Raw genomic sequence first — 15127 nt, forward strand, 5'->3', positions numbered from 1 at the left:
TATGCTATAATTTGTTCAAAAAGCCCAGCTCTAGTAACAGAAAGATATGCACATTTGAACTTTAATTTACATTTAAATAAACCCTTGCAACTTCATCCACTAGGTGGTGGTAAATTCAATTAGCACACACACAATAGCTGTATTCTTGTGCAACACCCCCTTCACAGCCACTTGTCTTCTGGGATTCTTTACCTAGAAACTGCACATCTTGCCCAATCCAACCACATTATGATTATACAAGTGTCCAAATACACAATACAGGAATACAATCCTTCTGGACACTTCATTGGTCACTCAGAAAACAACACCCCAATACCAAGAGCCGCCCCTTTGCGATCAGTTCAAAAAATAAACTTGCCAAGCAGGGGATTGGACGTGTTCCTTTCCGATATTCTTACTGAGATTCAAAGCTCATTAGACGGCAGCTGAAGACCTACAGCCCAGTTAAATTACATTATAAGAACTCACAAAGTCCTCCTTGAATCCTAGCCTCCTGGTGTGGTCTTTCTCCAGCAGAGCCTGCAAGATGGACCAGGCTGCAGTGGAGGCTCCGGGACGCCATGTTAGCTCCTTATGCAGTATGTTGTCATACATCTCGTGAGTGTCCCTACTGTAGAATGGAGGCTGTTGAAGACAGCAGAGATATAGCAGGTTAACGTGTGTGAATTATACAGACATTAAAGTCTTACTCACAAAAACAGGCAAATAGGCACATCTTACCAGACCATACAGCATCTCATACAGCACTGAGCCCAGACACCACCAATCAACAGTGTTGTCATATGGCTGTTTCCTTAGTACCTCCGGAGCCAGATACTGTTAAGGAAAAAAAAGCTATTTACTCTATTTACTCAAAAACATTCTAATTTACTAATTGAATCGATTCTAATTGAATCTAATGATTCAGGAGCACAGCTGAAATTATTCCAAATAATAATCATTCCTCTTTAACAGAAGAAAAGGTTTGTCCTTTGGTTGCCTAAATAAATATTAGCATGAGAACAGGAACATACACAAACACCCACAAGCAGTGCGTCATGTATATTTCATGTCAATAGGCAGACAACAAATGGCAGTGACAATATCAGTTTGTTTTAGTGAGAGTATTACCTCAGGTGTCCCACAAAACGTGGTGGTTGTGTCTGCTTGAGAGATGCCCTCTTTGCACAATCCAAAATCCGTCAACACTATATGTCCCTTCACAGACCAAAAAATGAGGGTTTTTTGTTTAGTATTATGTGAAATAGAGGCTAGTCCATTAGTCAATTTACTCTAATGGACATTTTGAAATATTCAGCAGAAAATGCTTTTCTAAAACTAGAGCCAACAACAGATGTCCCCACCAATAATAAAGTGAGATTCCTGTTTCAATGATATATTTTTGTAGATTGTCTGACAAACAGGGTTTATACACCTTTTCCAAGGTCAAATTCAAGGACTTTCTAGGATTTTTCAATATTGTTCAGCACTTTACAGCTGTTGTAAATTACATATTTATTCAAATACAGACATGCTCAAAACAATTAGTTAATTTTTATCACATTAATAGAGATAGCACCGTGCTTGGTAATAGCAGAATAAATGTATTACATAAGCTTGTTGGCATATTAAGCTAGCTAGCATCTTCAAGAACTTTAGCCAAAATTCCAGCACTTTTCAAACCTAGAATATGCTACTTTAAAATTCAAGCATTTTCAAGTATTTCAAGCACCTGTATGAACTCTAGACAAATAGGTATTTCTGACACATACAATCTCCCCATCATTCTGAGCTATAATAGTCTTACAGTTGAGAACTTATGAGGCCTCTAACAATTATAAAAAACAGTTTAGGACAACAGAAAACATGTATATTCTTACTTGAGAGTCCAGCAGGATATTTTCTGGTTTCAAATCCCTTGATAAAAACAAAACAAAATACATTAAATTTCATATTAAGCGAGATGTCCTTTCATTGGAGAGTTCTAAATGCTGCATTTAATTAATGATGCTGTATTTGAGATTGTGATATTACAGCACAGCTGAAAAAATAATCAACAGATATTAATTTTTCTTTTTAAATGGCCATGATGTCACACAGGCCTCATAGTCAAGTCTTGGTTAGTATTTCATCCAGTATTTTATCCTGGATTGATTAGTTTATCCACCCTGTGGTTGGAAAGGTTGAGTCTGCAGCTATCCACAAGGCATAAAAGAAGCAACACTTCACTGTCACACGGAATGGACAAAACTTCAGATTTCCAAAAGAGTGTTGAAAGCTAACCGGAAGCCTGCAGGAAGCATGTCTGCTAGTCACCATTCACATCCTCCTTCATGCTAAAAACAACCCCAGCTTTAATGATACAAGCAGAGGAAATACAATCCTTGAAATCTCATTGGGGCCACTCCCTTTCAAAATAATGTGTTCCCAACTCAGTTTTCCCTCACTGCTGGATAGCCCACATTGGCTAGAAGTGCACTAAAACTTAAAGCTGTAGTTGAAAGGATTCTTTTTAAAAAATTGTCTCTTTGGAAGTGACCAGGTTGGAGACCTCTAAAGGTGGGCATTGTCCATCTAACGGAATTACTGCATTTCATTTCTAAAGCAGTTATAATTACAGTAAAGATAATGGTAAACATGAGCCAAAAGGTGAAGGGATCTTAAACATCTGGCTAATAAATAGGTACTGCAGACACTCCCAGACACAACCTCTAGCACAGTGACTTATATTTCGCGCAGAAGCGCTAACCTGTAAACAATGTTGAGAGAATGCAGGTATCCAAGAGCGCTCGCCATCTCAGAAATGTAAAACTTTGCCCTCGGCTCAGGAAAAGTTCGCTCTTTTTGAAGGTGGAAGAAAAGCTACAGTGAACAGAAGTCAAACGTTCATTTTAGATTCATTCACAAGAAAGAAATGACCTGAGTCATTTTCATGTCCAAAGATCCCGATCCATCTACAACATGTTTGGAGCACACTCACACATTGCTGTGTCCTAATCAGGTCAGTGTGGTGGTGGTGGAAAGGGGGTGGGGGGTGTGGGGTGTGTGGGGGGGGGGGGGGGGGGGGTTTACCCAAAGTGGAACTGATATAAACGCTGTTTGGCCAAAATAATTATAGTCTATGATACTGTATATCAGTTAGGTCTCTTATGGAAATAAAATTTGACACAGTTTATTTCACATTTTAATGTGAAATCTTAATGAGAAGTCAGTCAAACATTAAAAATCAAAAATCACATTACACATGTCGCCTTTAACACATCCTCATAATTTGTGTTGATGTGATGTTATCCTACATATGGTGAATTCATTTGCTAGAATTACCGGAATTTTTGGATCACGAGTATCTGCTATCAGAACTATCTCTCTGGCTCACTTCCTATGTTCTTGGGTTTCCAACTATCAGATAACATTCCACACTTGTGGCAGTCACAAAAGAAAACAAACTTACTTCTCCTCCATTTACGAAATCCAGGACGAAGTATAACTTGTCTGTTGTCTGGAAAGAATAGTGCAGTCCAACAAGGAACGGGTGCTTCACGTTCTTCAAGAGCACATTACGCTCAGCCATTATGTGCTTTTGCTGTTATTAATATAACACAGAATGAACAAAAAGAGCAGGTATACTCATTTTAAATAGGTAAGGAATGGTAATACTGTTGAATGAATATTATCTAAATATAATATTTGAATTTACAGCTCAAAATAGAAAGGTCCTAAATAAAACACTCAAATGTGATTGCTTATAAAGCACAAGGCAGAATGTACTCCTAAATCACAGACATATTTACCTCTCTCCTGTTTAGAATGACTTTTTTCTGCAACACTTTGATTGCATAATACTTCTCATCTCGTTTCCTCTTTGCAAGGAGAACCTTTCCATGAGACAGAAAGCATGAATGCATGGTGGGTTACCAAGACTCCTCGGCTGAAGAGAGATGCCCTGCAACTCCCAAACTCTCACAAGTGAGACTCTCACTTCTCAGTAGGAAAGCCCATTATTTATTAGCAAAACAAACTTGTCCACTGTTTAGAAAAAAAGGTTTCAGTACCTACAGAACTGATACGACTGAACTTCACATTGTGTATTGAAAAGCTTTACAAACATAGCACATCACCGCAATGTGTCAGAAACAAACGTACCTTTCCAAAACTGCCCTTACCAATGACTTTAAGAAAGTCAAAGTCCGTTGGTTTTGCGCTTGAGGAGGGAAAAGTCGATTAATTGTATAAAATATTCCTGCCTGCATAATACACAATATTCTTTTACACAAAACTGAAGCAGAAGTACAATATTCCCATAGCATAGAGGGGTAGCAGAAAATTGCACTTACTGTGGGTTAGCAGATGGTCCCAGGTTAATGTTTCTGGAGCTGGAACTATTCTATACGGGTAACAATAATGACACAACTTCTAATTCCACTCTATGTTAGGGCTATACTAATGTATGTAGGAACTAACATGCAAGACTAAACATGACAGCGACTAAAAGCCAAAACATATCCCCTCAAACACGTCTCTATTTCCTGTCGTTTTCTCATGCAATACAAGAAGGATGACAAACCTTATCATCTTCATCCTCTGAGGCATCAGAGAAGTTTTTACATTTGTCCATTTGCAGAAAGTCTCGCACATCGGGACTGTGGATTTGAATGGAAGAGCAGTCACATGTCAGAAGTCCGAGTTACACAGTACAAAGACACTGCTGTTAAGCGTACCATGAGCTAGCCCCAATACAACTCTGTCAAATGTAAAACGCGATAAAAATGGTTATTACATTCTATGAATATTACATTCTGGTAAGTATATTAGCTTTTATCTGTTCGCTTGTCCCAGCAGAGAATATCCATTCGAAAGTTTATTAAAGACAACACATTTGCATAAATCTGGTGGACTTGACAGCATGACTGTTCATGAATATTAATGATTGTGAAACACGGTATAATTGGCTGATGAAACTCACTGGCGACTGAGCTGTGGATGTGACACTATTCTCTGAATGAACTCATGTAACCCCGTTCTTCTCTGTTTTATGAATTCTGGTGGAGTTAACAGTAAAAAAAAAAAAATCATACAAATCCATTTAAAACACACATACACACACACTTGCACTGCCTAGCTGAAGTCAAACATTTCATTGTCATGTACGTACTATTACTATCACATTAAGTAGCATTTATCATTTGTGCAAGTTGTTGCACCACAAAATATTCTGCGAATGTCATAACCAGGATATTTTATGCTACTGAAATTGCCAATCAATCAATCAAATCAAGTCAAATCAATCAAACTATGCAGATTACACATTAATCTATCGCTGTCTTGTGTCTTTAATGGTCTTCATGTTGCTGTTTCCAGTGAGATGGCTGCTTTCCAGCAGACCAGCAGTGCATGAGATCAAGACCAGTAGCACAGGACAGGTAAGCAATACGGGACCAGCAGTGCATGAGATCAAGACCAGTAGCACAGGACAGGTAAGCAATACGGGACCAGCAGTGCATGAGATCAAGACCAGTAGCACAGGACAGGTAAGCAATACGGGACCAGCAGTGCATGAGATCAAGACCAGTAGCACAGGACAGGTAAGCAATACGGGACCAGCAGTGCATGAGATCAAGACCAGTAGCACAGGACAGGTAAGCAATACGGGACCAGCAGTGCATGAGATCAAGACCAGTAGCACAGGACAGGTAAGCAATACGGGACCAGCAGTGCATGAGATCAAGACCAGTAGCACAGGACAGGTAAGCAATACAGGACCAGCAGTGCATGAGATCAAGACCAGTAGCACAGGACAGGTAAGCAATACGGGCTTAAGTCACACCTACAGCACATGCTGAAATTGTTAACACATGCACTCAATTACTTGAGCAGAGGTTGATCAATGCCATATCTCGCCCATTTACTGAGTCTGTAACTGATTACACATGATCTTAATACAGCTGAACGTTTTTATTGTTTGACTGCACACAGCCACAGCAGGAATGAAGAGTACGGTGTATTTGGTGGTGTGTTGAGTTCTGACAGCACCATGCCCTTTCAAACTCAGAACGATTTCATCACAGCAGTAGACAGTCAAGGAAATGTAGCAAATTTGTAATGGTGACTTGCATCACTGATAATCTAAATGATAAAGTTTACATGATCTCTATCTGAGCAAATTATGCACAACCACAAACTCTATTGACTGCAGTAGTGCATATGGCTTATGCATATAATAATAATAATAATCATCATCATAATTATGATGGTAATTAATACCTGGGTCAAAGTTGTCACCAAATATTCTCTTTGCAGGGATCTTCAAATTCAAAGCAGGATACTGTTTTTTCAACTGTAGTTAAAACACACACATTTTTTTTTTAAGTGATGTTACTGCTACTAAACAAAAATGTCAAAACCCCAACAAGCAGTTTCATTAAATCCATCTTAAGGAACATTTTCATGAAGAACATTGCATACACAATAGAAATCTGATCCGATAACTTCTTCTGAACTTTTATTTAAGTGTATGTCAAACATAAACATCATGTTGACAGGTATAAAACAATCACCACATGCATTCTGGTGAGAAAAATCTCTACTTACTGTATTGTACAGTTTATCAAATTCTGTATATCTTCTGAAGACAAACCATTCATGTCTGCCAACGCTGACCATTACCTTGTAAACCTAAGAAAACAGAGGCACAGATGCTTAATGCCTGTTGATCCTGACATGATTTGAAGGGCAAAAAAAACAAACAGTTCTGGTAAACAAACAGTGCATGCTCTATCAGCAGTGGATCAGCGGTCGGTGAGATAACGAGTACTCACAGTGTAGCGTTTCTTCTTGTCCCTCTGCTCATTGTGGCAGGGAATACTGACGTTGGGGCAGCTGGACTGCTCCTCCATGCCGGGGTCTCCTGCTGCCTGGGATCAGGGAAGGTGGCTGGGCGTAGGAGTGCTCTCTGTGGCACTAGGCTCTGGCACGCCGCGCAAACAAACGGCTGACCATCTCCATCGCAGAGCTGTGCAGAATGGGCAGAAGAGGAAACAAAACAAACAAATAAACCAAAAACGCGTCAGCGAGGGAGGGAGGTATTCCGTCACCGTCTGCTGATTACGTGACACGCGAAGATCGGAGAGCTGGTAGAATGGCAGCTAGACCCCATCAGGGTCACTGAATGTCCAGCGTGTGCACAGGGGGAAGCTACACTCTGGGTGGCCAGCCACAGAGACTCCTCCTTTCCCTTCCTCTCTTCCGTTTCAACCCCCGCCCGGCCCTCTCATACTGAGAGCAGGCGAGCAGATCTATGACACACCACCTCATCTCTCTCTCTCTCTCTCTCTCTCTCTCTCTCCCCAACACACATGCTTTCTCACCTCTTCTACCTACGGAGACACTCACACACTCGTTGTGCGACATTCTCTTTCCCCCTGTCAGAATGAAGGTATATTTAGTTGACCTTCGTCAGGCCTTGCAGGCACAGAGGCCAGGAGGTATCGTGCTACCGTAGCCCTGCAGGACCTCACAGTGCCACATGGCAGTCATAAACACTTCTGCATATCGACTGCACCAATGGAGCAATGCCAAGGACACCATGGGTGTGGGTACAATGAGGCTATATATGAAAGAGCACATCTGTGCACCCAAGAAATTTCACATTCTTCACGGTATTGTAGAGGGAAAAGAAACCCATTCACTAGATGACCCTGAAGTGGAGAAACACAACTTAATCCTCAGGGTCTGAATTGAATCCTTTGTCTGCTGTGAAGTCTTGACAATATAATCTGGTCAACCTTGCAGGTATATAGTGTGGCCCTGGTTCCCTTCCACCTTATAAAAAAACTCAAAATAAAAACACACTTGTTAACACACTCGTTACATTCCAGAAACCTTTCTGGAATTTGGGGGCAGGGTGGTCGTCATTTTATTGCATAGAGCTTTCCACAGCAACAAACTGGTATAATTCTATACTAAAGATTATAGTTATTTTTATTGATCATTTAACACACTTCCGGTACAAAAGAGAAAAGAGAACAACTTGTTGACTCAAAACAAACTTAAAACAGAACCCTATGGGCAACGTTTCAACAACACTCTTCTTTTTTATATATGGAGAAACAAAATAACTGTCCATGGTGGCTGCCCATACAATACCGCTATAATACATATAGAACAGGTTGTAAAAATCCAGAAATCCTTTAAGTACACCTACTTTATAGATGCATTTGGAAATGAACAATTACAGATTGTAGCCCATCTGTGGCCACACCAGATTTGTCACACATTCTCCAGGCTGGTCAGTGATGGTCACCATCACTGTTAACCAGCTATATTTGTGTTCTGGACCATTCTGAAGTGACACAACACAGTGATATGTGGGTCTGAGTGACATATGTGGGTCTGAGTGACTGACAGGAGAATGGTACTACAACCAAAGATATACAGCCAACAGACAGAAAGTAAACACTAACAAAGAATCGAAAGTGTTTCTAGTACAATAAATAAACGTTTTCTAATACAGTGAAAGTATATATTTCGTGAACCCGGCAGCTAAATGTTATAGCAGCTAGTGAAATGCTCTGAAAAATATTAATAATTGTATATTATTCAGCTGCCATTAGCCCAAGTGTAGCTAATAGCCAACTAAGACACAAGGTTTCTCATGTTCTCTTCACCCAATCCGGCTGTCAGGAAGCAGCTCACACAATCATTCAACTGTTGATTCTAGGACAAGTGACCAAACAGTGTGACATTTAATCCTGAAAGTGAAAGTAGGAACTGAGAACGGTCTGTTGTTTGGGAAACAATTTGGAAAATAATAGAGTAAAGAGTCTACGCTTTAAATGAGTTTAAAATGCTTCAAAATGCCCATTATTCATGGTGAATGTAACCCAGAAAGGTGCATCTGAGCTGATAACTTTCACTCAGACTCCCAGATCAACATACACACCACACAAACACACACACTGGCATAAACAGGTTAAACACCTGGATTAATACGTGTTTGGACAGGTATGCTTGTTCATAATGTGAAATATTTAAGGACAGGAATCCCTCCTATATCACCTTTAGCGTTAACGTCTGCTTTAATTCCAAATAAAGTGACCAAGTTGAAGTAAAGGTTTGGTGAATGATTGTCCCCAAGATCACCTTGTTATGAATTTTACTTTTTTACCAGACAGTTAAATATATTTTAAATGTCAACAAAACATAAGGTTTATAACTAACCTAGTGTGGAATTACCTGAACTACACTCCTACAGTCTGTCGGTTTTTGTCTCTCAACTACTACAGTGCTGTAATACAATGCTATAATATGCTGTAATATTTTAAATATTCGTAAAACTCAAATAAAATAATAATAAATATAGCCGCAAGCGGCAATTGGCGGGTTCACACACGAATAGGCCACTTGGCTTCAATAGGCAATAGACCCAATAGGTCCTTTAGACCCAAAAGAAGCTGTTTGAGTGGAAAAAATGCACAAATAAATCAATGTGCAAAAAAATGTTCAATTGGGGCACTAAAGGCCCAAAAGGATCAAAATAATGTGTATTGGCAAAATGATTCAAATCACAGAACTAAATCACATGCTGAGATCAGCTTTGTGTGTGTGTGTGGTATTTCATGTGAGAAATAGTTTTCAGTCCGTTCCGATGTTTGGCCACTAGATGGAGCCCAAGTACTACCATACTGATATCTCAATAATCTCAGTAATGCAATATGACATTTTGGTGAATTAAAAGGTTCATTTCTGGTCAGGCAGTGCACTTTTTGTTATAAGATGCAATTGCAATGTTATAGAACTTATTGATCTGGACAATACAAGACCAATTACTTGTCTGTATTCTGCATAACAAGATTGCAGCACGAGTTTTTATGTTTTCTTAGGTTTTTGGGTACTGTAGCGCCCCCGACAGGCCAATTTGAACCAAACTTGGCGTACCTCACAAGGACTTCAGGATATAAAAGCCTTTCAAATTGGGAATTGATTGCATACATGGTTTATGAGTTATAGCAATATAGGTCATATATGGCATGGCCACAATGATATAATGGGAAAATGGACCAATCAGAAAAATAAAAATCCAACATTTTTTTACTCAGTTTTTACCTACAGAGTCTACTGATTATGCTCATAGCAATTTTTCCATAATTGGATCAAATTCCTATGACTAGTTTGTAAATAGCTATTTTCAAACAATAGATGAATGTGACAAAAGTATGCATTTTTTAATAGGACTTGTAATTGCAAAGTTGTCAGGTCTACTGCAAGGAATAAAAAGAAACAAGTTGCATGTTCCTAAGTGAAAATTTGGAGGAGTTATGCATGATTTTCACAAATAGCGCCACCTAGTGGCCATATGTTTTAAAACTGCACAGCATGACACATAGTCCTGAGATATGCACAGTGGTGAGGTTTCATGTTGTTTGGCCAATGGTAAGTCTGTCAAATGGCCAATTAAGTCAAATAAAAAGTAATTGGCTCATGGCGGCCATGTTTTTTGACTGATGATGTCATCATTGTGTGTCTTGATATCACTTGGGGCCCTGATGATGCCTGTAAAGTTTTGGCTTGATGTGACTAATGGTTTCTGAGATACAGTTTTTCCCATGTTATAGCGCCCCCTATTGGACAATCAAGGCCAGCTTTGACCTATGACCTCGGAGTCATGTGCCCTAACAACTGTTAAAATTTTATGAAGATCCGTCAAAGCGTTGCTGAGATATGGCTGTTTAAGTAAATTTGGCCACGCCTCGGAGCTATTGATTGACATGTGACAACCAGACTGTATGCAAATCTCAAAATGTTTTTAAGCAACTTTGATAATGAGATTCTCCTGAATATTTTGACACCAAGGTTGTGGTGATCCGATGAAAAACCAGGGACTAGTATAAAAAAGTAGGTTTTGCATATTATGCAAATTAGCAAAAAATCTAAGTAGGCGGAGCTTAATGGTTCTTGAGGCTTTTTTGTTTGGCTTGAGCCAAGGAATCCATCAGAAGTGGAATTTTGTTTCTAGGCCCTACGGTTTGGGAGATATGGACCTAAACGCAAAATGGTGCGCTATAGCGCCACCATCAGGCCAATGTGGGTCTCTGTGCTTTAGCACGGTCTCGCAAAGAGACTACACCATTCTGCCAAGTTTGGTGTCTCTGGGCCTTACGGTCTAGGCTGCAGTATGCGTTTTATGCGGAGAAAAATAATAATAAATATAGCCGCAAGCGGCAATTGGCGGGTTCACACACGAATAGGCTTCTTGGCCTCAATAGGCAGAGGCCCAAAAGGTCCTTTAGACCCTAAATGTGAAAAAAAGCTGTTTGAGTGGAAAAAATGCACAAATAAATCAATGTGCAAATAAAGGTTCAATTGGGGCACTAAAGGACCAAAAGGATCAAAATAATGTGTATTGGCAAAATAATTCAGATCACAGAACTAAATCACATGCTGAGATCAGCTTTGTGTGTGTTTGTGTGGTATTTCATGTGAGCAATAGTTTTCAGTCAGAATATGGCCACTAGATGGAGGCCAAGTACTACCATACTGATATCTCATTAATCTCAGTAATGAAATAGGACATTTTGGTGACTTAAAGGTTAATTTCTGGTCAGGCAGTGTACTTTATTTAAAAAAAAGAGATTCAGTTGAGGCAGTAAAGACACAAAAGGTTCAAAATAAATTGTATTGGCAAAATGATTTAGATCACAGAACTAAATCACATGCTGAGATCAGCTTTGTGTGTGTGTTTGTGTGGTATTTCATGTGAGAAATAGTTTTCAGTCCGTTTCGATGTTTGGCCACTAGATGGAGCCCAAGTACTACCATACTGATATCTCATTAATCTCAGTAATGCAATATGACATTTTGGTGAATTAAAAGGTTCATTTCTGGTCAGGCAGTGCACTTTTTGTTATAAGATGCAATTGCAATGTTATAGAACTTATTGATCTGGATCATACAAGACCAATTACTTGTCTGTATTCTGCATAACAAGATTGCAGCATGAGTTTTTATGTTTTCTTAGGTTTTTGGGTACTGTAGCGCCCCCGACAGGCCAATTTGAACCAAACTTGGCATACCTCACAAGGACTTCAGGATATAAAAGCCTTTCAAATTGGGAGTTGATTGCCTACATGGTTTATGAGTTATAGCAATATAGGTCATATATGGCATGGCCACAATGATATAATGGGAAAATGGACCAATCAGAAAAATAAAAATCCAACATTTTTTTAATCAGTTTTTACCTACAGAGTCTACTGATTATGCTCATAGCAATTTTTCCATAATTGGATCAAATTCCTATGACTAGTTTGTAAATAGCTATTTTCAAACAATAGATGAATGTGACAAAAGTATGCATTTTTTAATAGGACTTGTAATTGCAAAGTTGTCAGGTCTACTGCAAGGAATAAAAAGAAACAAGTTGCATGTTCCTAAGTGAACATTTGGAGGAGTTATGCATGATTTTCACAAATAGCGCCACCTAGTGGCCAAATGTTTTAAAACTGCACAGCATGACACATAGTCCTGGGATATGCACAGTGGTGAGGTTTCATGTTGTTTGGCCAATGGTAAGTCTGTCAAATGGCCAATTAATTCAAATAAAAATTAATTGGCTCATGGCGGCCATGTTTTTTGAGTGATGATGTCATCATTGTGTGTCTTGATATCACTTGGGCCCCTGATGATGCCTGTAAAGTTTTGGCTTGATGTGACTTATGGTTTCTGAGATACAGTTTTTCCCATGTTATAGCGCCCCCTATTGGACAATCGTGGCCAGCTTTGACGTATGACCTCGTAGTCATGTGCCCTAACAACGGTTAAAATTTTATGAAGATCGGTCAAAGCGTTGCTGAGATATGGCTGTTTAAGTAAATTTGGCCACGCCTTGGAGCTATTGATTGACATGTGACAACCAGACTGTATGCAAATCTCAAAATGTTTTTAAGCAACTTTGATAATGAGATTCTCCTGAATATTTTGACACCAAGGTTGTGGTGATCCGATGAAAAACCAAGGAGTAGTAGGAAAAAGTAGGTTTTGCATATTATGCAAATTAGCAAAAAATCTAAGTAGGCGGAGCTTAATGGTTCTTGAGGCTTTTTTGTTTGTCTGGAGCCAGGGAATCCACCTGAAGTGGAATTTTGTTTCTAGGACCTAAGGGGTGGGAGATATGGACCAAAACGCAAAAGGCTGCGCTATAGCGCCACCATCAGGCCAATGTGGGTGTCTGTACTTTAGCACGGTCTCGCAAAGAGACTACACCATTCTGCCAAGTTTGGTGTCTCTGGGCCTTACGGTCTAGGCTGCAGTATGCGTTTTATGCGGAGAAAAATAATAATAATAAATATAGCCGCAAGCGGCAATTACGGGGTCCAAGCTGAGGTTTGGCAAGATTTTGCACCCACTGGCACAACATTATGTAAAGCTTTATGAAATGTACATGAAAGTATATGAAGCACGTTCGTGAATGAAGTACCTGCTCAAAAAACAGAATCTAAATGGCAGCTTTTAAAACTTATGGTGGAATACTGCCCAACATGAGATTCGAACCCCCGTTGTCCACGTGCATTGTGGCTGGGAGCACATTGCTCTACCCATTGAGCTAATGGGTCTGACTGGATTACAGGCTCAACTCTAACTCTTTTGAGGAAAAGAATGACCTTTGATCTGCATGCATGTTCACCATAGAAAATGAAAATATTCACAGTACAACCATTTGTGGATGGATTTGGCACAAACTTGGCAGATATCACCTCAGTGGTCTTCTGAATGTGTCTGTCCATTTTCATAACAATCAGACATTATATAGGGGAGTTTTTGAAATATGCAGTTCATATGTCATGACGGTACCATTGTGATGCATATGAAAAATATTAAATTGCAAGAATCTTAGAATTTGTTCCACCAGTTTTGTATTTCACATGCTGCTGGATATTATAATATGTGATTTGAGGTGATGGAGTGAAAATCCTAGGACTAGTATGAAAAGTGTAAATTATATGTATTGGATTATACACAAAAATCTGTACATTTTTGCAAAGCACTTGCAATTACAAAGTTGTTAGTGATTTTGCATAGAATCATATGAGATCATGATTGTCCTTCTACATGAAAGCATGTAGGAGTAATTCAGGAATTTCTAGTATAGCGCCACCTAGTGGTGCAATTCCCGTCATACTTGAGTATGTCTTAGAGGGTGTGTAGATGAACATAATATGTGAGTTTCCTGTTGATTGGCATATGATAAGCTTGTGAAAGGTGTACTGAAAGCTGATTGGTCGATAGCGGCGGCCATATTGGACATATGATGGTGCAGGTCAAGGACCTGTGTCATAGGTGCATATAGATGATGCGTACCAAGTTTGGAGTTATTTGGCCAATCGGTGTGGGCAGGAGAGTTTTCTGGCCGTTATAGCGCCACCTAGGTGTGCATGTCTGCCAAAATGTATGTGCCGGTCTAGACACCCAATAGGTACATGTGTGTGAAATTTGGAGTGAATACATGAAAGTATGCCTGAGATACAGCAGAATAAGTGGATTTTTGGCGAAGGAATTTTCTACGCTTGACTTCTGATGCATGTGGCCACGCCCATGTGCAGAAATGTGCACTTTGGCTCCATAACTATTAAAGTTCAGACTCTTCTGAACACCTGGATACCACATATGTGCATGTATGTGAAAAATCCAGGGACTAGTACGCGCTCAAAAATGTGTGCGTATTTGCATATTATGCAAATTAGCTCGACATGTAAGGGGCGGAGCATATAGCTTCAATGGAACTTTTTTTAGATGAGCTCATGCCTGATCAGATGCAGTTTGAATTTTATCTCTAGGACATACGGTGTAGGAGAAACACCTGTGTAAACTTTTTCATGCGATTTTGTGCGCTATAGCGCCACCTATGGTCGGATCGGGCTGGCGTGTTGCGCCTGAGTAGCGGAGAGGAGTACTACAAGTTGGCCAAAGGAGAAGTCTGTAGGACTTACGGTTTAGGCTGCACGACGCGTTTTAGCGGAGAAAAAGAATAATAATAATAATAATAATAAATATAGCCGCAAGCGGCAATTACGGGGTCCAAGCTGAGGTTTGGCAAGATTTTGCACCCACTGGCACAACATTATGTAAAGCTTTATGAAATGTACATGAAAGTATA

At 39.6% G+C, this 15127-nt stretch overlaps 1 protein-coding gene across 2 annotated transcripts in view; it reads right to left on the minus strand.

The window, feature by feature from the left end:
- Window positions 1-15127, minus strand: part of sgk3 (serum/glucocorticoid regulated kinase family member 3) — a 63257-nt gene that overhangs the window by 1330 nt on the left and 46800 nt on the right. The window contains exons 2-15 of one of the 2 annotated variants that reach the window (XM_077013371.1): window positions 6795-6988; window positions 6568-6651; window positions 6241-6313; window positions 4943-5018; window positions 4544-4619; window positions 4314-4363; window positions 4123-4180; window positions 3771-3854; window positions 3431-3562; window positions 2729-2841; window positions 1860-1896; window positions 1111-1197; window positions 721-816; window positions 469-624 (exon numbers count right to left, since the gene is read on the minus strand). In XM_077013371.1, coding sequence (XP_076869486.1) covers window positions 469-624; window positions 721-816; window positions 1111-1197; window positions 1860-1896; window positions 2729-2841; window positions 3431-3562; window positions 3771-3854; window positions 4123-4180; window positions 4314-4363; window positions 4544-4619; window positions 4943-5018; window positions 6241-6313; window positions 6568-6651; window positions 6795-6872 — 1200 coding nt within the window. In that variant the 5' untranslated portion in view covers window positions 6873-6988. Of the gene's footprint in view, window positions 1-468; window positions 625-720; window positions 817-1110; window positions 1198-1859; window positions 1897-2728; window positions 2842-3430; window positions 3563-3770; window positions 3855-4122; window positions 4181-4313; window positions 4364-4543; window positions 4620-4942; window positions 5019-6240; window positions 6314-6567; window positions 6652-6794; window positions 7955-15127 lie in introns of those variants that run through there. The other variant, XM_077013372.1, reaches the window with a different exon arrangement.

Source organism: Brachyhypopomus gauderio, chromosome 7 (assembly GCF_052324685.1).
Source record: "Brachyhypopomus gauderio isolate BG-103 chromosome 7, BGAUD_0.2, whole genome shotgun sequence".
Classification (NCBI taxonomy): domain Eukaryota; kingdom Metazoa; phylum Chordata; class Actinopteri; order Gymnotiformes; family Hypopomidae; genus Brachyhypopomus; species Brachyhypopomus gauderio.